Source organism: Gasterosteus aculeatus, chromosome 1 (assembly GCF_964276395.1).
Source record: "Gasterosteus aculeatus chromosome 1, fGasAcu3.hap1.1, whole genome shotgun sequence".
Lineage (NCBI taxonomy): Eukaryota > Metazoa > Chordata > Actinopteri > Perciformes > Gasterosteidae > Gasterosteus > Gasterosteus aculeatus.
The window spans coordinates 13,038,670-13,066,036 of NC_135688.1; the positions used below are offsets into that span (position 1 = coordinate 13,038,670).

The window sequence follows — 27,367 nt, forward strand, 5'->3', positions numbered from 1 at the left end:
TGTTTCTGTAACCTTGTCTCCATTGTTGTAAGAGTTCGACTCAGCTTGCGTGTGGTCAGTGTTGTGTGTTATCAGTGTATGAACTGGTTCCGCTCAATGGTCCTTGGACAGTTTAGTGAGATATTAATATTTGTTCGTGTTCCGTTGGCGCGGCTCCAGCTCCTCTCCCACTCGGCGGGGCGGAGCGCGACTCAATGGCTTCTGTGGCCGAGCCGAGAGTTAACTGTCAGATGATAGCGACGCTCTTTTGCACCACTAAGCACAGTAGCATGACGGTGTCGGGGTAAGTGACGTATCCAGCCGGAGCCGATGGAAGCGAATACGTCTACATTAGAAACGGGTTATAGCCAAAATGAACGCCGAGTTATGGGTGCCAGCTATGCTAGCTAAGTTAGCTGTAGCGTTAGCTTGCTAACACAGATTTGCTACTGATTGTTTTTGGATGACGCGGCGACAAACCTCTTGAAAACTAATTTTGTGTTTTGTCACTTTGGGATTACGGCTGCAAACACCGAGCCACTGTTTTGCCAGTGTGTTTCGTTTACGGGGACTACACACAAGTCATAGTCGTACCCATTGAATAGTCCTAAAGTTAAGCTACGTGTTATTTCATGTTTGGCTTGTAACTAACAGTCGTTATTTAGTTAGCCTCGCCGTGCTAACGGGGCTGTTGTTAAAAAGACAATTGACGTTTATTAGCTTGCATTGCAAATATTGCGTCAGCGTGTCACAGCGAAGGAGGAGTTATTGAATATTGTTTTTTTTTTGTTTTTTTTAGCAAGCAGTCACACAATACTCGCACCTTCGTTTAAGGTCGTGTTCAGCTGAAGTGAGTATGCTCCTCTTTGACAGCAGCTGAGAGACCGAGAGACAGACTCATGTCCGAGATTTGGGTGTGAACAACTCCGGACACGATGCCTCCCTTGCTGATCTCCTTCCTGCTTATTCTTCTGCTCGGCATACTGTTGTTATGTGTCATTTTCAGGTAAGAATGGAAATGTGTTATATTTCTGCGAGGTGACGTTTGGTGATTTGACCCAGATGTGTATTGTCCTTGATTGACAGTGTTAAATGAAAACATATTTACCAAACTCAAAAAAATACTGTCCTTGCCTTTTTGATTACAGATGGCTCATATGCACCCTGGCTGTGCGATTCTTCCAGACTGCACTTAATGCGGATCTGAAGATCCAATCAGTCGGGCTGTTTTCTGTTCAAGGAGTTAGTATCCAGTTTCACCCCCAGCATACTCTGGTACGACACGCTGTGTTTACATGGCATTTATCTAGTGAGCTCATAAATGACACACGTTCTCATTTCAGGGGTTCATGTTCGGCTCCGTAATGGCCAGAACACGTGTTGTTTGTCGACTGTATACCGAGGATATCTGGGGAATGGCTGCGCAATAACAGTGACTCTCTTTATGACAGGAAATTGACAAAATATGGATTTCGAGTAAACTTCTTAATCAGGATTTGCCGTAAGTTTTTCACATTATTTTCTCAGTCAGATAGTTAGAGATCTTTGAGAAAATTGGTTCTAGATTTTTTTCCAAGTAACCCGTTACTGAAAACAGCTGCTACGTGTTTGTGTTTCAGGAGATACCTGGCGTTGTGTGTTGGCGACACCAGAGTGAGGGTCGACTTGCAGGCACCACTCGGACCTTTGGGGAAGGGGAGCCACGGAAAAAAGTCTGGCAAGATTTCACTCAGCCCCACAACGCTACGCTTCCTGTCCCAAGTATGGAGCCTCGCCGAAGGTCAATCTTTTGCTAAACGTATTTGTAGAAAGCGTCTCACTTCTTCTCGTCTTGCGTTTTCTAGCTGCTGTCGTTCCACGTCAGCTCAATCAATGTGATGGTCCTCAACCTGGCTTTGTCAGAGTCTCTATGGCACATGACCGTTACTGGCATCACCTTGTTGCTGGACCACCAGAGTAAAAGGTAACCGCTCCCTTCAGTCTGTGTTGTTTCTGTCTACTAACAATCTCATTTAATTATCAAATTTAGTAGAAAAGCAAGAAGGATCTTTTTAACTTTTGTCACAGGTTGGCGTGGCACTTCTCAGTCGGGCAGCTAAGCAGTAAAGTACTTAAAAGCAGTCAGTTGGTAAGTTTTTCTATTTCCCCTGAAATACAAGGTTTTTATTAGGCGTAAGTGACTGACATGCATTCTGTTTTTTAGGACCTATGTCTGGCTGAAGTGGCCCTGAGCCTGCTGCTGTCTGGAGATGTGAGCCTACCGGAGATGAAGCCAGGTTGTCTGTCCCTGAACGTGAGGACGCTTATAGCAGAGCTCCACGAGGGACTGTTTCTCAGCCAACTCCTGCTGCCGCCTTCTCCCAAAAAGAGCAGTCAGGAATCATCTGGTGATACAATCAATCGCTCAATCTCTGAAAAGTCCCAAAAAAAGTCCAGTGCACAAACAAGCTTGTCAATTACCAATCATTTGTGGGACGTTCATCTCGCTTCCGGGATTCTGATTTTACGGGGCGGCATGTCAACTTGTACAACCAGATTCAACACATATACAACTATTAGCTGTATTTCCTCTTTATTGCCCAAGCATTATAACTGTAGTGTTGTTTATAGTGGTTTTACACTAGCGTAACATTAGTCACCTTCTGCTTACTTTAAAACACATGGGTTTCTAAAGTTGTCTGTGATATTTTAAGCTGTTCTGCTAAACGGCAAGAAAATGAGGACAAGGTCACAACACAGAGCTGTATTGACTTAAAATGTCTGCATGCTGAATGATAAGTGGATCAAATATAAATGAAGTACAAGTTATGCAGTAGTTTAAAAAAAATAAGAAATCATTGGTAAAAGTATTGTTTCTTTTCTCACTATTTCCTGTAACTGGTGGTATTTTGTGATTTTATTCACACAAATATATATTTTTAAAAGTGGGATCCCAGTAGCACATACTTTACAGTTGAGGTTGACATTTTAGCCATTTATTCACACTAAAAACTGGAAAGAGGAAGGACATGGCACATTAGCTTATTCTGGTATTACCATGCCAAACACATTTTGGGATCTTCAAAAATGAATTAGATTTGCTTGTAGAGTTGGTCTAAAAAATAAGCACCATCCAGAAAATATCAGCCAGCATATGCTAAAAGTAAAAATAAAAAAAAATCATATGCAACATCTTTTTTTTAACGTGCATAGCCTTATTTTCTGTCAATAGAACCATTTCGAATATGATTTATGACTGAGCACGTTTCGTTGTGATTTAATAGCTTTGGCACTCTATCCTTTCAGAGTGTGAAAACGCTGTGTTCATCCAGACTGAGACGGTGGAGCGGTTTCATCGGCTGGTTCCCCACAAGGTCAAAATGGAATTTGATAATACAAATGTGACCATGTCCATGCACAGCCAGAATAGGTGAGTCAACCATTTTACCGTCAATTGCATAAAGTTGTTGTGTTGGACTCGATTTAACGATTGTTTGTCCCGTCGGCACAGACACCTGAACTGGACTCTGAAGTCCTTAAAAGTCTGCTACGGACGGGACGATGAGCAGCTTCCTCTTAGGAGCTTCACTCCTGAGCTGAGCATTCCCCAGAGCAACCTGGAGCTCCTTCTGGAAGGTGGGTGGACAGCTGGGTGCTGCAGGCAATGCAGAGCGAGTTGGATGAAGGAGAAAGCTAAGAATAACACATTCTGGAATCTCTCTTTTTCTTCTTTTTTTTACTGACAGATGGACTTCTCCTCTCACAAAGTAGGCAAAGAATCCTTTGTGTGAACACACTGAAGACAGCCCTGCAGGTGAGGAAGATGCTTCACGGTCACATTACAGCAGCAAAGCTTCTTAAATCCATAACTTTTTTTTCTACATTATAATGACTTTTTCTCTTATAATTTTCTACCTTTTTAGATTTCCTCTGTTGACATCTCGGGATCATTCACGATCAACACTTGCATCATCCACTACCGCCACCAGGAGTTCTCCCATTGGCTACATCTATTTCCATGGGAACAGCTAATCCACAGGAAGGCAGCGCATAGAAAAAGGCAAGTTTTAAAAAGAAAGTCAAAGGCATCGGTTGCTTAATGGCTCACATTGGGAACTTTCAAGCCAGACACAAGTTTTCTGCAGTGATTGGCTCTGTGTTCTGTCCCAATAATATAATATCATATTTTACCCTTTTCTCTTATCACTCCCTCATTCCGTGTTGTTTTGTTCCATGGCGTAATGGCATTGTCTGTAGTCCATTAGATTATTTGCCCACCGTCCTTTTCCTCAGGCGCCTCCCTCACCTGGATGCTCCCGTGATGATCACCTCCTCCGTGTCCAACGTTAATGTTTCTGTCCAGCTGGGGGACACGACGCCCTTTGCTCTCGGCTTCCTCTCGGCGAGCGCAGGTACCGTCTGTCTGTCACACACTGAACTTGAGAGACATGCGGGTGGACGTCATATGCTGTTGCTACAAAGCAAAACGAGGGCACTGTTTTGTTAATGTATGACCTCGACGTTCTTTCGTAAGCAAGAGTACTTAATGTTACAACATCACGTGGAAGTCCTGTAATATTGTTGCAACACATTTCATTCAGTAGATTCTGTGAGATTTATTATGGAGGCAACTTTTGTGTCAATCTTTTTCCAAACATGCCAAACTAGATAAGAGAAGGTATTTTCTCAGAGTGCCATTCTAAATGTTACACATTAACTTGTACTCCTTCATATCCATGTTAACTTGAAGTCGCTTTTATTTGTGGAAAGGAACTCAAACTTCTATACTGCTGCAATTTATAAAAAGGATCTATTTCTTCAATGCTTTTTTTAATGATGACTTGCACTTCCTGTATCTGTAGAACTGCAGCATCTTCTTGACATTAAAGTTGACGCAGAGATCACAGAGTCCCAGAACGTGCACCAGCGGGCCTCGCTGTCCCTGGACAACTTCTGGTGGAGGGTGGGTCAGGGCTCTCATATCCAGCAAGCACCCCATCCTCCCGGTAAACACGTGTGGGGAGAAGCGCTAATTTTAGACTCGCTCGGTCTTCAGGTAGGAGCATAAATCAGTAGAAACTTGTTTTGAATGTACGTTTGATAATTCATTGTTTTTCGGTTTGGATTTATTTGCTAATGTTGCCGTACTCTTCCGTCCAGGGGAGTTTCAACCGACCCCACATGGAGTCGAGTAGCAGGAACCAGAGTTTGAGTGTGGAGTCCAGCCTGAAAGGGCTTCAGGTGGAGCTCTCCGAGACATGTGCACTGTGTCTGTCTCGCCTGCTCAACCTCATCTGTGTTCCTCTGGACTCTGGGCCACAGCTGCCAGATGTGGCCTTAGTGTCTCCCTCTGCTGAGGATGCCGCACCAATGTCCTCCCCACTGCTCCATCTGCTGTTCAAACTGGACTGTTGTCTGGAGGATGTCAATGTGTTCACACGGTCTAATCTAGCAGGTAAAAGGTTTCAGAATATGGAAGATGTAACTTTAGCGAAGAGTGAGTGTTTTAGTCTGCAGGGACAACTACTTTTTTCACTTGTATAGAAAAAGTGCCAAACATTATTATTAGAATTTAACCATATTATTTTGGCTGATTTAAGCACTAATTGATTTCAAGACAAAACCTTAATTTATAAAATTGGAATTGGCAATTCAAAATATTTTCCGACATTTGACAAAAATCAAATGACCAAAAGTAATTTTAATACTAACCCATAAATGCATCTTCATTATCTTGTGGGGTAAAATACAACAGCCAATACAAAACTCACCCTTTTATATATTTGATTCCTTTTGGTTCTCTTCAGGAGCCGTGTCTATGCGGATGGACACCGTCAAAGTCCACTGCTCCGCAGAGCGATCCACTGTGTCTCTTCAGAGCATTAGCTTGTCAGCGATCAAAGCCCTCACGGATAACATGGAGTTATGTTGCCCCGCCTCCCAAACCCCCAATCCTGTCCTCAAACTCACCGAGATAGCGTTTTCCTACTTCATCCCCACCCACACCTTGCAGGTACTAAGATCTCCCTCAGATATATTTCTTTGGACGGAAGTCATTTTTTTGTCAATATTCCTATTTTGTGTCTCATTCAGGTTGAATGTGAAGAGGAGCTCACTGTTGAGTGGACGTCGCCCGACCACATGGTCTTATACCAGCACATGACTGAAGCCCAGGCTTATTGGCGTATGCTCTGCGGGGAGAAAGGGGAGGAGAGTCCATCCGAACCTGCGGACGCTGAAATCCTCTGTGGCCAAAGCAGAGAGCTGTGTGTGCGAGTCGAACTGGGCTGCACACGTCTGACCGCCCACGTCAGTGAACACAACTACATTCTCCTGCACGCAGAAGCCCTCACAGTCTCCAGGCACGCCGGTTCCATGCATATACGTTCCCCATCCGTGATCCTCAACTTTGACGGCAATGACATCGTCACCTTTAAAAGTCTAGACGTGGAAACACACACCGAGCTGAAAGAGATGCAGACGCACAGAGACGCGTTTCCCTTCCTCACCACTCCCCACAACTGTGTCTGGGTCCTCACCTGCCCCTCGCTGGCCATCGAGTTTCCTTACCAGTACAACTTCTCGAACACCTTCGACATGGCCATTAATGTGCAGAAGTGGCTGAAGACTCTGCATCGCTCCCCAAGCCAAGCCTCCGGCGCCCGACGCCTGCCTCCCGACCTCGTGGTCAAAATCAGCCAGTTCTCCTTTGTCTTCCTGGACGACGTTTTTGAGATCAAGCTGCGGGACAACTACGAGCTCATGAAGGACGAGAGTAAGGAAAGCGCGAAGCGTCTGCAGCTCCTGGATAAGAAGGTGGCAGATCTGCGCAAGCAGCACGGGGAACTTCTCCCTGCCAGAAAGATTGAAGAGCTGTACAGTTCGCTGGAGAAGAAGCACATTGAGATCTACATCCAGCGCTCGCGCCGCCTCTACGCCAACACACCCATGAGAAAGTCTCTGCTGACCTGGACTGTGTCCGACTTGGAGCTAGTCGCCCTCGCTGACCAGGGTCTTCACGGGCCAGAGAGGGTGAGGGAGCAGCTGAGGGACATTGATGGGATCAGTCCCTTCCCCAGGGATGGTCTCCCTCTGGTGATCCAGTGGTGTCGGGCTGTCAAGTTTAAACTGGTGGCATTTTTAGGTAAGTTGAGAAAAGATTTACAGCATTAATTGGTGGATATGGGACGGCATTTAGAGGGGACCAAATTGGACATAACATGTCATTAAAGGCTTTTAGTTTACAAAAAAGTCTCCTCTATTCGCTTTGCCAGTGCGAATTCGGGATTACCCTCGCTACCTGTTTGAGATCCGGGATTGGGAGCTGTCTGGCCGTCTGATTGGGACGGAGCAGGATGGACAGGCCAGGGCTCATCGCAAAGAGATCGTCCCACTTGGTCCGCCATGGGGAGACGTGACGGTGCACAGGAATATGCCACCACTCAAGTTCTACTACGATTTCAAATGTGAGTTACGGGAACCATGACGTCACCGTGGCATTCTCCCAGCAGTTGTTGGTTAATGTGAGGCTTGCTCTTTAAAGCATAAGCGTAAATGAATAAATCACTCACTGGATATTCTTTGTGCAGCCAACATCTCTCTGTACACTATTGTGTGGGGGCCATGTTGGGACCCTGCCTGGACTCTGATTGGCCAGTCCGTTGACCTGCTGACCAAACCCACAGTTGATCCCTCACCTCTACTGGCCTGGTGGGACAAAAGCCGTCTCCTTCTGCATGGCCGCTGGGTTATGGACATTGACCAGGCCAATCTTCATCAGCTGGCTACAGAGGTAAAAACAAATGTACACCAAAAAGCTGTTTGGCAAAGATGTGATAGATATGATTGCAACAAATCTCTTGAAACACTGAGTGTGTGTTTCATGGCACTCATTGACGCCTCAGTTTTTAATGCATCTGAATGTGAAGCAGAATAAATTGATTTAACGATGAACCCTTCAACGTTACAGGACCCTTACAACACTACAGAAAACCTGCATTGGGAGTGGAACAAGCTGAACTTTGACTGGAATCCAGGCCAGTTTGTTTTTAAAGGAGATTTGGACGTGAATGTCAGGACGGCGTCAAAGTAAGTGGAGGTGTCTGATGTGGAAACATTTTATTGAATCATTCCGTATTACGGGTCCCATTTTTTTTTTCTTCCTACTAGATATGATGATATCTGTTTCCTCCATCTGCCCAACCTGTGTATGACCCTTGACCTCCAATGGCTTTGCCATGGCAATCCCCATGACCACTACGCTGTAATGCTCTGCTGTGCGGAGAACGTTGCAGATGTGACCTCAGGACAACACCATGACTCCTACAGAGCCTTTCGCTCTGAGAACCTCAACCTCTCCATCACCATGGACCTTAACCAGCACTGCGGCACAGGTACATGCCGCTCTGTACGATACACTATCTAGCCACGCTAAGCCCTCTGTGCTATAAAACCAGCGTCATATATGTATTTAGCTGAAGTGAACTATTTATTTCTTTTTTGTAGAATCCTCCCAGCCGAGGATTCTGCTGTACAGCAGCACTTTGCGCTGGATGCAGAACTTTTGGGCCACATGGACAGGTGTCTCTCGACCCATCTGCAGAGGCAAGCTCTTCCACAGCCTCAGGCCTATCCGCAAGAAGCTGGGTCAGCACTACAAACAGATGTCCTACACAGCTGCCTTTCCACAACTACAAGTAAGTGTTTTTCTAGTCTGCCTTCCAGCAACAGTCTAAAATACTAAAAGATCTGCCTTTACCGTGTAATCTGCCTCAGATGGTGTTGTCTTAGATATTGAAGGTAAATGTTTTCGTGCTTTTGAGGCTTTAGTAAAATATATTCAAAGCTTGGGCTGCATTTCAATACAAACTACACAATGAATCTGGTCATTACGCCCAATCAGGAATTTAGTATTATTTATTTGTCATGCTATTTGATATTTTTGGGGTAATGCATTTAATAGATAAATATATTTCTATATGTGTATAAATAAAAACCTGGCTAATTAGAATTAACTGTGTTCAACCCCTTTTCCCTGTTTCACCACATATAAAATCACTCTAACATCTACCATCCATTTCTACTAATTGCGTGTCCTCCAGGTGCATTACTGGGCCTCCTTCGCCCAGCAGAGAGGTGTCCAAGTGGAGTGCAACAAAGGCCACGTCTTCACTCGAGGAGCACAACGACTCATTCCACAGGGTGCGCGTGTTAACACACCATTCAGGCAAAAATATTCATTCACGCACGCAGATGTATGATATTTGTATTGATTTCTGTTTGTGTGTGTCTGCTTTTTATATCGTCTCTCAGCTGGCACTGTGATGAGGAGGCTGATCTCTGAATGGAACGTGACCCAGATGGTTAGTGAGCTCTCCCAGGTGACGGTTCACCTGATGGCCTCCACCTGGGACGAGACAGCCGACCACCAGATCAACGCGCAGGTGAAGAAGACCCACCTGCTCAGCCTGTCGTCCCTGAGCTACCAGCGACAGAGCAACCGCATGGAGGAGGTAAAAAGCCCGGGGGTGGCCGCAGCAAGAGTCTCTCACTCGCTGTCGGAGAATTGCCCATCAAGCTCTTTTCGTTTGCTTCTGACAGGAGGTGAACCAGAAGGATGAGACTAACGCCTCTTACACACACAAACTGCGCCTGGTGGACCTGCGGGCCTCCTGGACCACCACCAACAGGAACATCGCCTTCGGGCTGTACGACGGCTATAAAAAAGCGTCCGTGCTGAAGAGAAATCTCTCCACCGAAGCGTTAAAGGGTCTGAGGATCGACACCCAGCTGCAGACCAAGAAGCTCAAGCGCTCTCCTTCCAACTACTCTCCCACCACAGCCCCCACCACACCAGTTACGCCCACCGCCAGTCGAGCAGAGAAAAGTCAAAATGAGGGTAAGGGAATAGCCTGAAAAGGTAAAAGACAAAAGCAGAGTCAAGGAAGCCCCACAAACCTGACCCCCCCCCCCCCCCCCCACCCCCCCCGCTTAATCTTTTAGGAACATCGATGCTTCAGAAACTGATTGAAGAAACGGACAAGTTCGTGGTGTTCTCAGAGGAGGATTCAGGCGTCAGCGACCAGCTGTGTGGCATCGCAGCCTGTCAGACGGATGATGTCTATAACCGCAACTGGTTTATTGAGTTGGTCAACTGTCAGGTAGCTTCCTTCATTTTTGATTATATCAAAGCCTTTTTTTTGTACACTATTGAAGATCATGTATAATATTATGTAAAGACAAAATCCAGCATTAGTGGCTACAGCATTCTTTGACAAAGTCTGATTCAGCTGTTTCAAAACTGCCCAAATGGGTTATTTAATCTTAAAGGGCACCTATTTTACCAAAACCAAAAGTTGGTTTACTGCTAGTCAATTTGGCCCACAGTTTCATTCTTTTCCATCTTTGCTTCTGCCAGATGATGTTGCGTGGCACAGAGACTGCAGGCTGCGTGCTGGTGTCCGCTGCAAAGGCTCAGCTGCTTCAGTGCGAGCACCACCCCGCCTGGTACAACGACACCCTGAAGCAGAAAACCACCTGGACCTGCCTGCTGGACGGGATGCAGTACTTTGCCACCATGGAGCCCAACCCATCTGAGCAGGAGGAGAGGCAGTTGTGGCTGGAGGTGAGCACGGCGCTGTAGTTTTCATTTGATCGTCTTAAAGATGTGAATGAGACAAAAATGTTTATTTAAAAAAAACACAAATCACTTTCTGCCTTTGTGTCGGTAGTACAATTCTTGACGTTACATTTCCTTGTGGTTTAAAACAGAAAAGAAGTTGAAATAGAAGTTGTCTGTAAGCGATGCATTGTTAGAGGATTGAACGTTTTTTGCTGTGGCTTCTGATAAATACACACTTGAAAATAAAGAACGCTCAATATTCAACTACAACATACAACAAAGGCTTTATAGTAAGCCATCCGTGTGCAGTGCTGATCCTACACCGATTTGCTTCTTCTGATGCTGTTTTGTGTTTAGGTGAAAAACATAGAGGAGCACAGGCAGCGTAATGTAGACTCCGTGCTGGAGCTGATGGAGAGCGGCCAGGCTGTGGGAGGAATGGTTAGCACCACTACAGGTAAGTTACTACCTGTACCACATGGAAACGTACTCTGACATCAGACAATAAATTCCTCCATCCGTGTCCGTAGACTGGAACCAGCCGGCGCAGGTGAATGAGGCTCAGCAGGTTCAGCGAATCATTTCCCGCTGTAGCTGTCGGATGCATTACATCAGTTACAGTCACGACATCAACCCTGAGGTGGCCACGCAGATCAAACCACCGGAGCTGAGGAATAACCACGAGAAAGAGGACCTTCTGAAAAAACAAGCTGGTATGTCACGATTCACCTTTTAGGAAAAATGCATCTGGGTTCTTGTAAAATGTGGTTATATTAACAGTGTCAGGTGGGGAGAATATGTTATAACTCAGTCCCTGTTTTAGCTTTGAGGTGTTTTTATTGTGTTGTTTAAACAGGCGCAGTGGACACCTTCACCCTCATTCATCACGACCTTGAGATATCCACTAACCCTGTTCAGTACGCTATGATCCTGGACATCGTCAACAACCTGTTGCTACACGTGGAGCCCAGACGCAAGGTATGCTGGACCAATAATCCCAACCTATAACACCTTAAGAAGGAGTCCTTAGCGATGTTTCCTCCTGACTCATTGTGTGTGCGTTTGTGTTTGTGTTTTTTTCCAATCTCCTGGACACGTAGGAACACAGTGAGAAGAAGCAGCGTGTGCGTTTCCAGCTGGAGATTTCCAGTAACCCTGAAGAGCAGCGGAGCAGCATCTTGCACCTCCAGGAGGCAGTGAGGCAGCACCTCGCCCTGATTAGACGCCTTGAGAAACAGATTTACTCCAACATCAGGGTAATGGATTTAGTGCTACGTTACTCTTAATTGCAACATAGAGTTTATGTGGGGGAAAAAGAAAATGTAAATTCTAATTGCAATTGCAGGCACAATCCGAAGAGCTGAGCGGTGATGAACTGATGGACATCAACACAAGACTGCAAAACCAGCTCAATCAGGAGAAGAACGACATGCAGATGAAGAGTGAAGAGCTCAACATTCTCATCAGGTCTCACATCCACACTCACTCGCGTAAAATACTGACAAGCTTTACCGCACAGCTCAAGGAATGTATAATCCGCTCCCTCTTTCAGGTGTTTTAAGGACTTTCAGTTGCAACGGGCAAACAAGCTGGAGCTGCGTAAGCCCCCAGAGGATGTGAGTGTGGTGAGGAGGACCGAGATCTACTTCGCCCAGGCCCGCTGGTGTTTGACCGAAGAAGACGGCCAGCTTGGCATCGCCGAGTTGGAGCTGCAGAGGTTTATGTACAGTAAGGTAAGCACTGCAGACGGGACAGCGGAATCACTTCTCATTGGCCATCCAGCGTGGGAAAACTTACCGGACTTCCCACCAAATTATAAATTTTCTCCTCTCATGTTCCCCTTTTAATATTTGACCTTTGGTAAAAATGTGAAGAACCATCATTGGATCATTTAGATAATTTACTGCAAAAACACAATTTGCACCACTATATCCTATAATGTGTCACTCTTCACACTGGTTTATTAATTTAGTTAATCAATCACTGCTGGAAGGGGAATGTTGATGTTGATTCTTTCTTACCACAGCTAAACAAGTCTGACGACACGGCCGAGCATCTGTTAGAGTTAGGTTGGTTCACGATGAACAACCTCCTGCCCAATGCAGCATACAAGGTACATTTCTCTCTCCTCACTCAGACGAGCAAATTCATATTCGCCTTAAAGGCAGGGTTGGTAATCTTCAAGTAGTTTTGTCATTTTTGTTGAAGCTCTTGTTGCATCTTGACAGAAATGACGTTTGAAGGAGTGTCTTTGTGATACTCCGACTTTTCCGCAAGATTTAGCATCTTTAGTGCTGATAGATAATCTCAGTGTAAAAGAGTTGTCGATCTCTCCATATTTATAATCTACTGTACGCTTGATAGTTTCTTCAAGATTACCAACCCTGCCTTTTTATTTACAAAACAAAAATGAAGTGACTTTGTTGAAAAACATGCTCATGTATTTCCAAAAAGCCAACATTGTGCACTATTTCTGACTGTGCCTGGTTTCCTCTGTGCAGCGTGTGAGGGTATGTACAGTGCTCCTACCAAGACTTGACGTCTGTGTTGACCCCATCTTCAGACTTTCATACTCGGTGTTGCATGTACACTCAAGGATTCCTTGATGCATGTGTGAACAACTTGGTGGTGTTGTCCATACTGTGTTCATCTCATCAATAGTGTGTGTTGTTCAAAGTCAAACTGACATCAAAGTAGGATTTCCACAGAGAATCTTGAGTTTTCCAGCTTTATTTGGGGATTGTCGCATCAACTCCCTCTTTATGTTACAGGTTGTACTTCGTCCTCAGAGTAACTGCCAGTCTGGACGCCAGTTTGCCCTGCGTATTTTCAGTAAAGTGCGCCCCCCTGTGGGAGGGATCTCTGTCAAGGAGCACTTTGAGGTGATGACCTTCAGGTGCACGCGCACCCACGTTCCTAGAAGCGCCCGTATCGTCTTTTAATTTGATGGATGTGCTTCAATCATCAGGTGAACGTGGTGCCTCTCACCATCCAGCTGATGTACCAGTTCTTCAAAAGGATGATGGGATTTTTCTTCCCGGGAAGAAATGTTGAAGAGGAAGAGGTGACCGATGAAGAGGACAAGTTCAGATTGGTCACTACAGGTATGTTGTCGTCAACAGTAGCAGTATGACAGCAGTAAACTGAGAAGCCCTCAGCCTGCGTTCTCTCTGTGGGGTCACCAACGTGTGCTCTATAACAACTAACCGATCAATAATAGTGTCCATTTTCTCTGACAAGTGTGTGTGTGTGTGTGTGTGTGTGCTGTATCAAATAGCCCATTACTGTGCTGTGTCATCCCTCTTAGCTATTAAAAGGCTTTGTAATGTTGGGTTTGACCTTGAGGTGTCTGTGTGAGAGAGAAATGCCCAGTGGGAGTATTGGGTGTCGGGTGCAGAGGCCACGGTGCTGATGCGATCTGTGTCACAGGTATCCCTGTCAAGCCTCGGCAGTCATCCGAGGACATTATGGGTGCTATGGGCCCCAGCAAAGGTGTCGCCCAGGGACTGAACCGCACTGCGGGGGTCAGGAGGTCGTTCAGGAAACCGCCAGAGGTATTTGTGCTTTCTGAATATCGGTGCTCAGATGGGAGGCATGGGGGGGGGACAAAGATGATTGATTTTACGTTTCATGATTTTCCTCCCACCAGCATCCTGTTGATGACATTGATAAGATGAAGGAGCGCGCGGCCATGAACAACTCCTTCATCTACGTCAAGATTCCCCAAGTGCCCCTGTGTGTCAGCTATAAGGTGGGTTTTCTGCGCAGCTCTGAATAGAAATAAGACCCGAAAAGATTATTCTCGCCTAACATCGTTACCTAAATACAGCTGAGGAGATCCACACAAAACTCACTCTGTGGAAGGTCACAATGTTCCTGGCTTCTTGGATCATAATTAACCTTTTACATTTTTTAAATGTGGCCTTTTGGCTTTAGCAGGAAGACTAAAGACACGTTTTAAGGGTTGAATTAAAAAAAGAGTTGGTGTGCTATAATGAATAATCAGATCAGGAGTGAAAAAATAAATCTAAAATGTGGTTCACTCTCACCGCTCTCAGTAGCTTAGCAAAAAAAGTATTTTAATGAACCCACTGTGTAGTACTTGCTCAGTATGAAACTGCAGACAGACATGTAAGCAGCTGGTTGGAGAAGTCAGTGGAAAATTTAGCAAAAAATCTACCGAGTTAGAAATTTTCCTCAAGTTCCAATTAATGAGAACAGAATACAGCTCGTTTCTGAGGCCGAAAAAAAACTAATGATGGCGAACACTTTTGGGATGTTGAATAAATGTTCTGCCCCATTTGAATGTTGTACTTAGGGAGAAAAGAGTAGTGTGGACTGGAAGGACCTGAACCTGGTTCTGCCCTGTTTGGAGTACCATAACAATACCTGGACCTGGCTCGACTTCGCCATGGCGGTGAAAAGGGACAGCCGGAAAGCTCTTGTGGCACAGGTACACAACATTATCAACACACACACACACTAACTGTGTGGCCTCTTTCTATAATTTAGAATTTCCCTTAAATCAGTGCACTTATTGTTTTTAATCTCTTGGAGCAGAATCAGAAACATTTGAAAGGTTCTGTTTTTATGAACTCCTTGTTTCCGCTCCCCTTTGCGCAGATGATAAAGGAGAAGCTGCGTCTGAAGCCGGCCTCCGGCTCAGAGCCGCGGGGGAAGGCGTCCGAAGGGAAGTCGGACACCAGCATGCAGCAGCAGGAGGAGGACGAGAAGGCTCGGCTCCTCATCGGCCTCAGCGGCGCGGACAAGAGCTCCGGCAAGAAGAGCATCTTCAGTCGGCGAAAGTGAAGCGACGAAGACTCGCGCGCGGGAGTCCGAATGTCGGCGCACGGGGGAGGAGGGGGGGAGATCCACGGCGGCTGCCGCCGAAGCATGCCGGCTACGAGAATCAGGGAAAACTGCCTCTTTGGGATCAGCACATCAGTCTGGCTTTTGAGGGCTGCAGAGAAAAAGGGAGATGGTGGAGCATTTCAAATAGTTGATGGAGATACGTCACTGTATCCGTGATCCTTATAGCTGGTTTTTGTTTTACAGTTAATGTCCAAAATCCCCACTGGAACTCAAGCAGGTGTCTCATGAGATGTTGGGTCTTAATGAGATTACCTGTATAAATAAAGGTTAGATTGAGTTCCATAAATTACCAGGATGCCGTTTTGGACCAAATAAGATATAATTAACTTGTTTATGTGTGACATTAAACGTTCACTCTGCATTTCATACACAACACGACCACTTGTGCTACGTTGAATGTAGCGGGGAATCTGTACGATGTGTTGCGAGCGCTTCGCTTTCCTCTGCTTCGATAAATGCTGAGAGCACCTTTTCCTGCCGGCTCAGGAAAACTGCATCTCTGCCCAAATAAATACGACAGGATGCACCTTCAGCCCCCTTAAAGGAAACTATTATAAAATGTCAGAAATAAATATCAGTGTGTGTTTTACTAACGAAAGGTATCGCAAATGGCTGTATGAGTGTCACTGACAGGAAGGCCTTTTATCTCCAAAAATGATGACTAAATATTTAGTATTTCACCTGCTCTCATGTACTGTACCTCACCCCAGTGCAATATGTCAACACGAGCACATGTCACGCCACGTGTTGCGCCATGTCGCCTTTAGCTTTGTGGCAAAGGAAATGAAAAGTACTTTGCAGCTAATCACTTGAGTGTATGTTTTGTAATTTTATTACTAAAGCACTTTTTATGCAAAGTATTTTGATATTTTTGTAAGCATGTCTGTTTTTCTGATTGATTTCTTGCTGCTGAGCTTATCGTTCGCGTCACATTTCTGTTGAGAAGAAAAGAAAAAAATAACCAAATGCCTCGAACATTTCATGTAAACGGATCATGTGGCGAAATCCGTCGTATTCACATCGCTGTGCTCTGTGGTGAACAGTTTATCTGTCAATAAAAATAAAAATAAAAAAAGCTCGTGGTGTGGCAGCGGTGTTTGGGTTTGTGCGCAAAGCGGGTGAAGGATGGCGCATCTGACAGCGCCAACTGGAGCGCAATGGAGGTCCCGCGGCTCCGCGTCACGCTTCTGTCTCCAACTCCCCCAAAACAACACCGACGCGTGGACGGAGGAGGACGCGAGAGGACGAGCTGAACGTTTGCCTTCTTTTTCTTGTTTTTGTTTTTCCTTTTGCTTCCTAATGGGCAGCGACATCAGTAAAAAGAAGAAGGTGAGGGGATCAGATTTGATGCGCAGATGTCCCGGATGTGGCTGATGGGAAGTAATAAAATACGTGTTTTACTACCAATTTTTGCTGCGAAATTGTGTTTTTTTGTATGCAACACAGTCCGCTGGATCAAATTGGAGTTTTGTTAAAATTTTGCAGTATTGATGTGTTGTTGTGATCACTTTCCTTCCTCCGTGAGCGTCACTAGAGGCTTGGTCTGATTTGCGGAGCGGTGCTTGAAATGGCTGCAGCTCATTCAATTAGTGTCATAGGTTTGGTCTTTTTACTGTGGTATAAACTGCACCACAATCATGTTCACGCGAAAGATGAAGCTTCTGTGTTGTATTTTCTGTTCTCTATTCGTGCAGCCTATTTATTAAAAGATCTTAAATCATCTCTTTAAAGCCACAAATAAATAGATCTGCTTTCAAAACAAGGAGTTATTCAAGAAATCGCTATTTTTGGTTAATATCCCCTTTCAAGCATGTTAGAATAGGCATACGTAAGTTACCACAATAACTTTACAGTACACGTTATATTTAATGGTGGGCCTAAAAAAGTGTTGTGCTTTTCATACTTGCTTTAAAGTAATTACACAATGTTACTGTTAATTTAAACATGTTTTGTAACATGATACTTTGGGTGTTTTGCAGTAATTTACTGTAAATGTATTTTTGAGCATTGCCTTGTCATTTTGGTAAAATGGAAAAACAAACTTGCTAGGATATATTTGATTGGATAAGTGATGAAGGGGTTTGATTCAACCCGTCTAAAATAATAAAAACCAATTCTTCGTCATCTAGAGAGAAGGACCAGCTGCTCAGCGTCGACTCAGTCATGGGTTCCTCTCAAACGTGGGGTTCTCCATCAATCACAGACTGGCCCACTCGGCCGTGTTTTCTCGGCCGGTGGGACCGAATGGCTGGTCCCCCGTCCCCAAACCCCCCCTGCCTCCAGAAGACACGGAGCCCTCCGTCCCCAAACCCCTCCTGCCTCCAGAAGACACAAAGCTCCCCGTCCCCAAACCCCTCCTGCCTCCAGAAGACACGGAGCCCTCCGTCCCCAAACCCCTCCTGCCTCCAGAAGACACGGAGCCCTCCGTCCCCAAACCCCCCCTGCCTCCAGAAGACACGGAGCCCTCCGTCCCCAAACCCCTCCTGCCTCCAGAAGACACAAAGCTCCCCGTCCCCAAACCCCTCCTGCCTCCAGAAGACACAAAACTCCCCGTCCCCAAACCCCTCCTGCCTCCAGAAGACACGGAGCCCTCCGTCCCCAAACCCCTCCTGCCTCCAGAGGACACAGAGACCACTCCTCCAGCTCCCATTTCCGTCTTTTTGCCTGAGTTCCCACAGCGGAGACTTCCTGCACGAGACCAATTCCAGGTACCAAACACGGGAACGTTCATCAGCATAGAAGAAGCAGATGGTGGAAAACATGAAATGAACTGTTCTTCTATAATAACAGATCCTGGGCTTCATTGCCAAAGGTTCATATGGACCCATCTTGAAAGTGAGGGACATTTTCAAAGAAAGGACCTACGCTGTTAAGGTTTGTTCAACCACAATCATTAGTTCTATAACAACATACATACAATTCTTTCCATAATCAATTCTATTGTTGCGTAGGTTCTGCCAAAGTCAAATATCTTGAAGCATGGAGTCTCGGAGCAGTCAAAAGAAGAAGTCGTCATTCAGGTACAATTTCAGAGACGAAGACTACTGTTGCTTTACTGTTCCTATATGCACGTTAGATCTGCATTGGTTGATAATTGATTGAAAGAATTATTTTGATATTCAGTTTATTATTTTTTAAAAAGGCTTGCCAAATATGTGCAGCAAATCTAAGGATACACTGCTCGTTTTTGTAATTACATACTGTATGTTGTAAAGTATAGTGTTCTTGTTGGTTGATTTAAACATTCCATCCAAGGATGTTACTTTGGCATTTTTTCAGAATGTTTTGAGATCAATGAAGATGAATCGTTAAATGAAAAAGAAAAATCATCCCTATCTCTTTACTTAAGTCAAAGAAGTTGCTCAACGGAACATAATAAAGCATTGTAATACGGCTACTCGGCGTATGAGTGAGACGTAACTCGCTGCTTAAAGGGATGTTTGACTTGCAGTGAAAAAGCAAGTGTGTTAGAACGAACTCCATACAGTCATATGCGTCATCTGTTTTATATCGTCATGTCTCACTGTTAAATTCCTTTTCACTCCGCGTGCGTGTGCGTGTGCGTGTGTGTGTGTGTTTCACCTGTTGAATTGCAGCGGCAGCTCAAACACCCGTTCATCCACAATCTGCAGGACTGCTGGCAGACACAACACCATCTCTTCATTAGTGAGTCAATGAGCATAAACAGTTCAACCCCTCAACCGTCCTTCTTTATGTTCTCCCTACTCCAGTTATGCTCCTTAAGAACATAAAACTGTTACGTTGTTGTACAGCGGCGTCCCTGAGTGTGAATGCAAATGTCTGCTGGGTGTCGAAGAAGAACCATGGCATCGAATGAGTGCCGGCTAAAGCTGCACACCCTGCACCACTGATAGGATACATTGATTTGTATCTGTCCAAAGTGGTGTTTAAATATGCAACTCAGGTAACAGGAGGCGAGACAGACGCATAAACTTGACTCAAACATCAATCCTTACCGCAAAATGTTTCATCTTATTCCTCTCATTCCAGATATTTCATTTCAGAGGCTTTTGTGCTGCGTGAACTAAGCCGCTTTCAAAGACATAACAATTGTCTGTGTATGTGTGTGCGTGTGTGTGTCTCGTCCTTTGCAGTGTGCGACTACTGCAGCGTCGGGGACTTGTACACTTACTGGTTACTGAGGGGCCAGTTTGGGGAGGACGATGTCCGGCTCTTTGCTGCAGAGCTTGGCAGTGCGCTGGGCAAGTGTTGTTCATGCGTATCATATTGCCCGTTAGCAGTGACCTGTAGTGACATCTTGCCAGTTTAAAGGACGATTTAAACACGGAGCATCTTGCATTGATGTCTGTATTCTCATTTAAGGGCTTTTGGTTTTTTCTTTTTTTTTAGGATTTCTTCATGACTTAGGCATCGTGCATAGAGATATAAAGGTATGATTATCTTTAGTTTAATATGTATGTTCAATATTAGTATATATGACCTCCTGTGGTAGTAATTGTACTTTTTTTGTCAGATGGAGAACATTCTTTTAAATGATCAAGGTAATGCTTCTCCATCTATCTGTTGACTAAAAACATTAGTGTTGGTTATTAGATTCAATCATTTAAGTTATTTTAATCCTTCAATGAGTTTTATTCACTATGAGAAATATTAAAATCAACACTAATTGTACAGGTTTCAGTTTCAGTGTGTATCTCCAATGATTCAGGTCACCTTCGCCTGTCGGATTTTGGACTCGCCCGGCGGCTGAAGCGAGGAGGAAGAGCGTTTACAATATGTGGAACCATCCAATACATGGGTGAGATTTTGGTTTCATTTAATTCCACTTGGGGGTGAAATATTGTGGCTGTTTGAGATACGGAAAATGCTGCATATTGGTTGACTGCGTTAAAGCATCATTTTAGCTGCACCGTCATGAATGTCACACAACTGTAAGGAAATTTAGGTTTTATTTTTGCTCCACTGGAATGCAATTTCTTTTCCACATCTGTTTAATAACCCTTTTTCATTTTCTAAATTGAATCTATTGGTCTTGATTTTTCTTTTCTTCATAACTGTTTTCCTGTTTTCTCTGGACAGCTCCAGAGGTTTTAGGCGGGGGTCCGTACAACCACGCGGCCGACTGGTGGTCTTTTGGCGTTATGTTGTTCTCACTGGTGACAGGAGAGGTCAGGGCCGTACGCGTAATATTACTGTCGCTATAATTGTTGTATTGTTCACTGCCTGTGTGTTTTTACTTTTGCACTTTACAGTTTCCGCTACCAGCCGAGTCGGACCACACCGCCATGTTGAAGAAGGTCACAGATTTCCCTTACGCCCCACCTGGGACCTTAAGCTCTTCTTTGGTCTGGCTGCTCTCTGAGGTTTGTAGATGGGATTGTCCTCTCTCTTACATGCACGGTGGGATCCCTCCTAACAAAGTATTTCATCCTCTCCGCAGCTTTTGTGCAAGAATCCGGTGACCCGGCTTCGCAACCTGGAGTGTCTGGAGATGCAGGCTTTTTTTCGTGGCACTTCGTTTGATTCTGTCATCCTTCAGAAGACGCCTGTGGAAGTCATCCTGGAGCTCAGGACTCGACCTGATTGGGCAGCAAAAGCAACGAGGGGCCTTTCATTGGACTACTTTGATGAATTTGACTGCGATAAAATCCTCTATTCTCCTACAACTCCCACTGAGCTGTCTCCTACACTGACCAACACGGACCCGAGCCCGGACACTGAGCACAATTGTTAAGCATAAGACTGAATTATGTTTAAGAAAAAGCTGATCGGAAGTGAGACATTTTTCTCTCATATACGTGTGACCTCGTGGACTGGCTTTTAAAGTTCAACTGGTGATCTTATGGGTCAGTGTTTAAGAATTGAAGAACGTTGTGTGATACATTTTATGCTGCTAGTATCATTGTGGGTTTATTTACAGTGTTGGAGTTCTATGAAATGCTTTAGAGCTTCAACTTCATATTTCAACTTGTAAAAGCAAACATTTTGTCTTCCTTTGAGCTCTATACATCTTTGATTTTCCCCTCTCACATGAATTTAATATTCATTGTTTGAATAACATCTTATCACCAAAAATAAGTCTATGTATTTGGGTTTCATTTAACACTTTGCTTTCCTCGGTACCCTCCCCATTTAAATCTTCATATGTGTGTCATTTGAGTTTTACCATAAAAAATGTATTTTTCTTGTACAGGGAGATTCTATCTACATTCTACATTTCCCTAAACTTCTGTTAAAAGATGGACTCAAGGTCCACTTCCTAGCTTTTTTTCCAAAGAATCTCGCAGATATACATATCACTAGTACATGTGATTACCTGCTGTCATGTTATAAAAGTCCCATAACGTTTCAGCTTTAGTTCTCTGAACACTTTTAAGAGTTCTTGCCCATGCGGACTCAAAAGTGACATGCCACAGTGGCTTTAGTCTTTAGACTCTGAAAACAGCAGTAAACAAAACAATCTCAAGACAGATTATATTTAGTTGCCAATTTTGTGACAACTTTTGCGTTAAATTATTCTTTTTTTTTTAATATACCGTTCTTTAGTGGGACTTATCCGGGTCGAGGGCCTAAGGACGGCGTGTTGTAGGCTGAACAGATTTCACATTTTACATTTTTCAATAGGCTTCCTCCCACAGTCCAAAGACATGCTCTGGGGATCAGGTTAATTGGGGACTTTAAATTGCCCGTAGATGTGTGAATAGGAATGGTTGAATGTCTCTGTGTTGGCCCTGCGATTGGCTGGTGACCAATCCAGTCTATCGCCCGAAGTTGACTGGGATGGACTCCAGCCCCCCGCGACCCTGTGTGCAGGTTTGACAATGGATGGATGGATGGACATTTTTCAATATTGGGCTGCAGAAATTGACTTGATAAGATTGTACAATCACATCAAAATCCCCAGAACGCCTGTTAAGTGGATGTTGTATGGAGTTTAAGCAAATTTAAGAAGAATATGGGAAAGATTATCAAAATAATAATAAGGCCTTCCCTTTCTTTGTGTATAAAATATCACACTTCACACAATCAAACTTAAAAGGAACAACTTCCTGATGGTGGTGGTTGTTAAATGTTTCTGCAGGATCAGTGACTCAATCATTAACTTCTGTGCTATTTGCTGTTTGACACTGGAGCGAAACATAACGAGTGTCTAATTCTAAACCAGTTCTCCTGTTAATGTCACACCTTCGTACATTGTGGCCAACTTTCAGCCTTGCCTCGACCTATTTAGCGGAGCGCTCAAAAACCCATGGAGGACAACCTTAATAGGAGAGAAAATTGAGCACCAGATAAAGTATCATCATTAAATATTTTTAATTAGGTAACAGAGAAAAAATATCCAGAGCCCCGCAGGAGACAGCCACGTATAATTGCTATATAAATCCTGTATCTATTTAAACCTTGTTTCTCCCTGAAAGGGAGCACCGGCGCCTCCTCCCACTGCCTCCTGACATTGAATTCCCTCTCAGGCCCTTGTCTTAGACAGGTCCACCAAGGCTGTGTTGTGGCTGTAGAGTGCCAGGCAGTCCAGTGACCCACATCCCGTTTCCGAGGCACACTGACCCACAATGAGGAAGAGACGTCCCCTGAAAATGGAGGCAAGTCGTCCCTGGGAGTCGAACTCCCTTGAACACAGAGCAGAACGCATGGAGTTTCCTGAGCACAGCTTGCACTGCAATAATGCACAAATATAGTAATTCATGTAATTGTCATCACATCATCTTCTTTCTCCGTGTTGCACTTTGAAAATAAACATGGTCTGATACACTCTAAAATTGCAAAAAATAGTTTGTTTGATAAATAGAGGACAAACTAAAAGATTCCTTCATCAAAGTGGGATCGATGTAGTTGGCCTCATTTGGGTATAATTTGGGTCATATCACCATGTTCATTTACATTGACTGGAACCTGAAAATGATTTCTATTTCGGAAGCTGTTCCATCACATTCTTTACAGTTTAAAGCTCACGTAGAAAAGTTACAGAGTGCAGGGATTGCTCTGAGACTGAAACGCCCCAGACGATTCGAAGGATGAAGACCAAATTATCAGGAGACTTGAAATCTTCCTCTGGGCACATTTTTACTAATTGCATTAAAAATAGCACATCACGCGGCATGGTCAAACGCTTAAATGATCCTTCTATAGGGGAGGCGGGTCTGACAAGAGTACATTACGTCTACAATCAGCCAATATGCAATATACTAAAAAATAATTATCGATATGTACACCAGCAATGCAAGTAGTAGATTGACATTGTCTGACTGAAGAAATGCTCAAGTGGAACCATCCGCATAAAATAACGCCATGGCAGGAATCTTTATTTAAATAAAACAATGACTCATCAAAACCCTTTAAATTAATATGGGGCAGAGGCGGGTCTTCAAGCGCCGCCCAGCGGCGTCAGCCGATGACGTGTGACATACTTGAGCTGCATACAAACCAGAGCTGACTGAGGGTCTCCAGTTAGTGTTCATCGCTTCACTGGACAAGACACCGTTGATTTCTGATTTCAGGTAAGGTTACTTTTTAATTCTGGGTTTAACCTCTGACACTAGGGAGTAAATCTCTTTGCACTTGCTTCAAGCTGTTAACTTTAAACTTGCACTTGCAAATATAATATCAAAAGTTATACCTAAAGGTTCAAAGATTTAAACTTTACGTAAGTTTATCCACCATAAGAAAACATTTTAGTCCATTTTTCTTCAACATGCATTATCTTAATACTTGTGATATTTCATGAGTGGTTTAGTTCCTTGGATGTATAATTATAGTATGTTAAAGTGATCCATATTTTGCTTTGTTTATCAAGTAATTGCGGCCACAAAAGTTACTGTAACATTGTTTTGAACATCTTTAAAGCGCTCATTAAAACCCAGTTGAGAAAACACAGATATGGACTGCTTTCACAACATCATACATCCATACGTTGCTCCTCTCTTGAGCAGAAGAGTAACTAATGTGGATGATTGGTCGATTTCCATCTTATCAAACTTCATGGGTGTGTAATAGTACTCTTTGGTCATTTACGTCCGAATAATTAATACACATCAACTTCTGAAGGCCGCAGGACAACCAGTCACTCGTGATGACTCACCAGTCCCCGACACTCTCCGAGGCGCAGAAGAGGGAGCTGCATGAGACCGCTCTACGCATAGTTTCTCCAGGGAAGGGCATCTTGGCTGCAGATGAATCTGTGGGTCTGTAGCACTCGTTCTTATATTTTAACTGTAGAGTTAATGCATGCCATTAATGTTGCCAGCAACAGTCAGTTCTGTGATTGATATCAATGGATATCAACATTCAAATACATATATATTTATATGTCACCTGCAGGCAGCATAGCCAAGCGCCTGGCCCAGGTCGGGGTGGAGAACACGGAGGAGAACCGCAGACAGTACCGGCAGATTCTCTTCAGCGCAGACGATCGCATCAACGGCTGCATCGGAGGGGTCATCTTCTTCCACGAGACGCTGTACCAGCAGACTGACAACGGCGTCCTCTTTGTCAAAATGATCAGGGAGAGGGGCATCATGGTCGGCGTCAAGGTGTGCCATTTTAGTTCCAAATTGTGTGAATGTCACACAATCGTAACGACCTGTGTGGAAATGTGATCGATTGTGTATCGGCGCGGCAACGGTTTCTGATGATTCTGATGATGTTTCTGTGATAATGTAACCCGCGTCTTCATGCCTCATTCCACAGGTTGACAAGGGTGTCGTCCCCCTGGCAGGAACTAGTGGAGAAACCACCACACAGGGTCAGACAAAAAAACGGTTTTGGTGTGCAGCCGCTATCACTCACTTCCCCCCCCGGAGGAATGCATGTTACGAGACAAACTGTAGCTCTTTTCTAAACCTCACAGGTCTGGACGGACTGTCGGAGCGCATAGCGCAGTACAAAAAGGATGGAGCTGTCTTTGCAAAGTGGCGCTGTGTGCTTAAAATCAGCGACACCAATCCGTCTAAACTGGCTATTACAGAAAATGCGAATGTTCTTGCGCGCTACTCCAGCATCTGCCAGCAGGTCACTACCCAACCATGTAAACTACGCCTATACAGGTTTAGGATGCATCTGTGTTGCTCTAATAATCTTTCCTTTTCTCTGTCAGCACGGCATTGTGCCCATCATCGAGCCGGAGATTTTGCCTGACGGAGATCATGACCTGAAGCGCAGCCAGTACATCACTGAGAAGGTGTCTCTCTGCTTACATAGTGCATGCAGCTGTGTGTGTGACGTTGTTACTTGAAAGGAGGAAGGGAAGTAGCTGCTCGCGCTCCCTTTGGTGAACCAATGTGTGAATTGCAGGTCCTGGCTGCAGTGTACAAGGCCATGTCGGACCACCATGTGTACCTGGAGGGCACTCTGCTCAAACCCAACATGGTCACCGCCGGACACAGCTGCCCCACTAAATACACTCCGGAGGAGGTTGCCATGGCGACCGTCACCACCCTGCGCCGCACTGTTCCCCCGGCGGTCACAGGTGACCCAGGGCGCTGTCGCGTCTGGAGAGGATTTTTACAGAGATTTGTTTGGAGTTTTGTGGCAACAGAGCGAAAGTAAAACGAGAGCCTTTTGTTCACGCACAGGAGTGGCTTTTCTCTCGGGCGGTCAGAGCGAAGAGGAGGCCTCTGTCCACCTCAATGCCATCAACAACTGCCCTCTGGTCAAACCCTGGGTCCTGACGTTCTCCTTCGGCCGAGCCCTGCAAGCGTCTGCACTCAGAGCGTGGAGAGGACACAAGGAGAACGAGAAAGCCGCCACCGAGCAGTTCATCAAGAGAGCAGAGGTACCTCCACCTCTTGTCGCCCGGTGCTCGTCTCCTGTTCTCTGTTTATTTGCTTGTTTAATGACTTCTCTGTTCACAGGCGAACAGTCTGGCCTGTCAAGGGAAGTACAACGGCGGAGATAATTATGGCGAGTCTGGCCAGCGCAGCTACGGCTCCTGTCATGCATACTGAGTCGTCAGAGAGGCCGCGTTTCTGTCATAACAAAGGAGAGGAATTGTAATGTAGATAAGACGTTATTTCAGAGCTCTGACACTCATGATCAGCAGGACATGGATATTTTTTTTGCATGCACGCCGGATGTTTGCTTTACGAATGGACATGCTTTTGTGACACTGCCAAAACTAAAGCTTTAAAATCTTGCGATTATCACACACGGAGCAGTTGTTAGTTATTAAATTGGATATCACATGGAAATATCTAAGCTAATCTGTCTCTGAAGTGCCCTGGTAGAAAGTACAATCTATGCTGCAGAAATGAACTACACGATGGGGTTTTGTGCCTGTTTTCATTCTAAATTTTATGTAGTAGTTTGATAAACAACAACAACAATGTAAGCATTCAATAAATAAAACAGTGTTCAGGTTCAGTCTGTTGTGGGCGTTCTGTTTTACATGAATCCAATGTTGTTTAAAATGTGTTAAACCTCACTGGCAACGGACCAACTATCACATGGTGTGGTGCACACCGCTGTGTTTCTTGTACTTCTTGTAAATACCAAAGAGTGGATGGTTGTAATCTGTGGAGATGCAGTAAACCACGGTGAGTAGAGAGAGAGAGAGAGAGAGAGAGAGAGAGAGAGAGAGAGAGAGAGAGAGATAAAACAAAGTAGAGTAGAGCAGAAAAACAATGATGTGATTGTGTTATTATTTCTCATACCCAGTGCTGTAGTGGTAAAATTAGAGGTGGGTAAACTCTGACTTTTGTGATCATACAGACCTCGACGCGATGTGAAGCAACGCAACACAAAGCGTCGCGACTCTGTAAAGCTGTCCTGGCTATATTGCATTATGTTATCAGTAAAAGTCATATACAATCAATGACAATGAATAAATGTGCTAGTAGTTTATTAAATTTAAGAAAACAGTAAAGAAAAGTATGTCAACACAACACAACAAGACAATTGCAGATTAAGAACTATCTACATATG

The 27,367-nt window shown here is 44.6% G+C and overlaps 3 protein-coding genes across 8 annotated transcripts; all 3 read left to right on the forward strand.

Moving 5' to 3' along the window:
- The first annotated feature begins 9 nt into the window (after nt 1-9).
- LOC120828347 (bridge-like lipid transfer protein family member 2) lies at nt 10-15,989 on the forward strand. 6 transcript variants are annotated; one of them, XM_040191926.2, is made up of 40 exons: nt 10-283; nt 779-985; nt 1,128-1,254; nt 1,431-1,480; nt 1,599-1,740; nt 1,824-1,942; nt 2,047-2,107; nt 2,183-2,366; nt 3,265-3,388; nt 3,470-3,594; nt 3,705-3,772; nt 3,882-4,018; nt 4,252-4,370; nt 4,821-5,014; nt 5,119-5,413; nt 5,766-5,971; nt 6,052-7,102; nt 7,233-7,424; nt 7,548-7,750; nt 7,928-8,046; nt 8,128-8,351; nt 8,464-8,654; nt 9,060-9,159; nt 9,271-9,470; nt 9,559-9,856; nt 9,961-10,118; nt 10,376-10,582; nt 10,937-11,036; nt 11,110-11,292; nt 11,436-11,557; nt 11,680-11,835; nt 11,925-12,046; nt 12,132-12,312; nt 12,606-12,692; nt 13,351-13,461; nt 13,548-13,683; nt 14,009-14,133; nt 14,229-14,330; nt 14,898-15,032; nt 15,203-15,989. In XM_040191926.2, exons 2-40 carry the CDS (start codon nt 915-917, stop codon nt 15,386-15,388), a joined length of 6,711 nt encoding a protein of 2,236 aa, XP_040047860.2. In that variant the 5' UTR covers nt 10-283; nt 779-914; the 3' UTR covers nt 15,389-15,989. The 6 variants fall into 6 exon arrangements, with proteins under 6 accessions (XP_040047860.2, XP_077961152.1, XP_077962269.1 ...); XM_078105026.1 differs by having other exon boundaries at nt 21-283; nt 856-985; nt 4,216-4,370; XM_078106143.1 differs by having other exon boundaries at nt 21-283; nt 856-985.
- A 488-nt stretch (nt 15,990-16,477) lies between these two features.
- LOC120828436 (uncharacterized) lies at nt 16,478-21,622 on the forward strand. The gene is given in 12 exon segments (XM_078107681.1): nt 16,478-16,780; nt 17,581-18,159; nt 18,242-18,325; nt 18,403-18,471; nt 19,048-19,117; nt 19,567-19,721; nt 19,723-19,863; nt 19,947-19,974; nt 20,142-20,231; nt 20,513-20,601; nt 20,686-20,796; nt 20,874-21,622. Coding segments are annotated over 12 exon segments (1,914 nt in total). The 5' UTR covers nt 16,478-16,576; the 3' UTR covers nt 21,168-21,622.
- Nucleotides 21,623-23,740: 2,118 nt separating this feature from the next.
- On the forward strand, nt 23,741-26,806 carry LOC120827748 (fructose-bisphosphate aldolase C). The gene is made up of 9 exons (XM_040190856.2): nt 23,741-23,946; nt 24,494-24,630; nt 24,767-24,978; nt 25,136-25,190; nt 25,296-25,456; nt 25,542-25,625; nt 25,739-25,913; nt 26,020-26,219; nt 26,299-26,806. The coding sequence occupies exons 2-9, from the start codon at nt 24,519-24,521 to the stop codon at nt 26,389-26,391; spliced, it is 1,092 nt and encodes a 363-aa protein (XP_040046790.1). The 5' UTR covers nt 23,741-23,946; nt 24,494-24,518; the 3' UTR covers nt 26,392-26,806.
- Nucleotides 26,807-27,367: the final 561 nt, after the last annotated feature.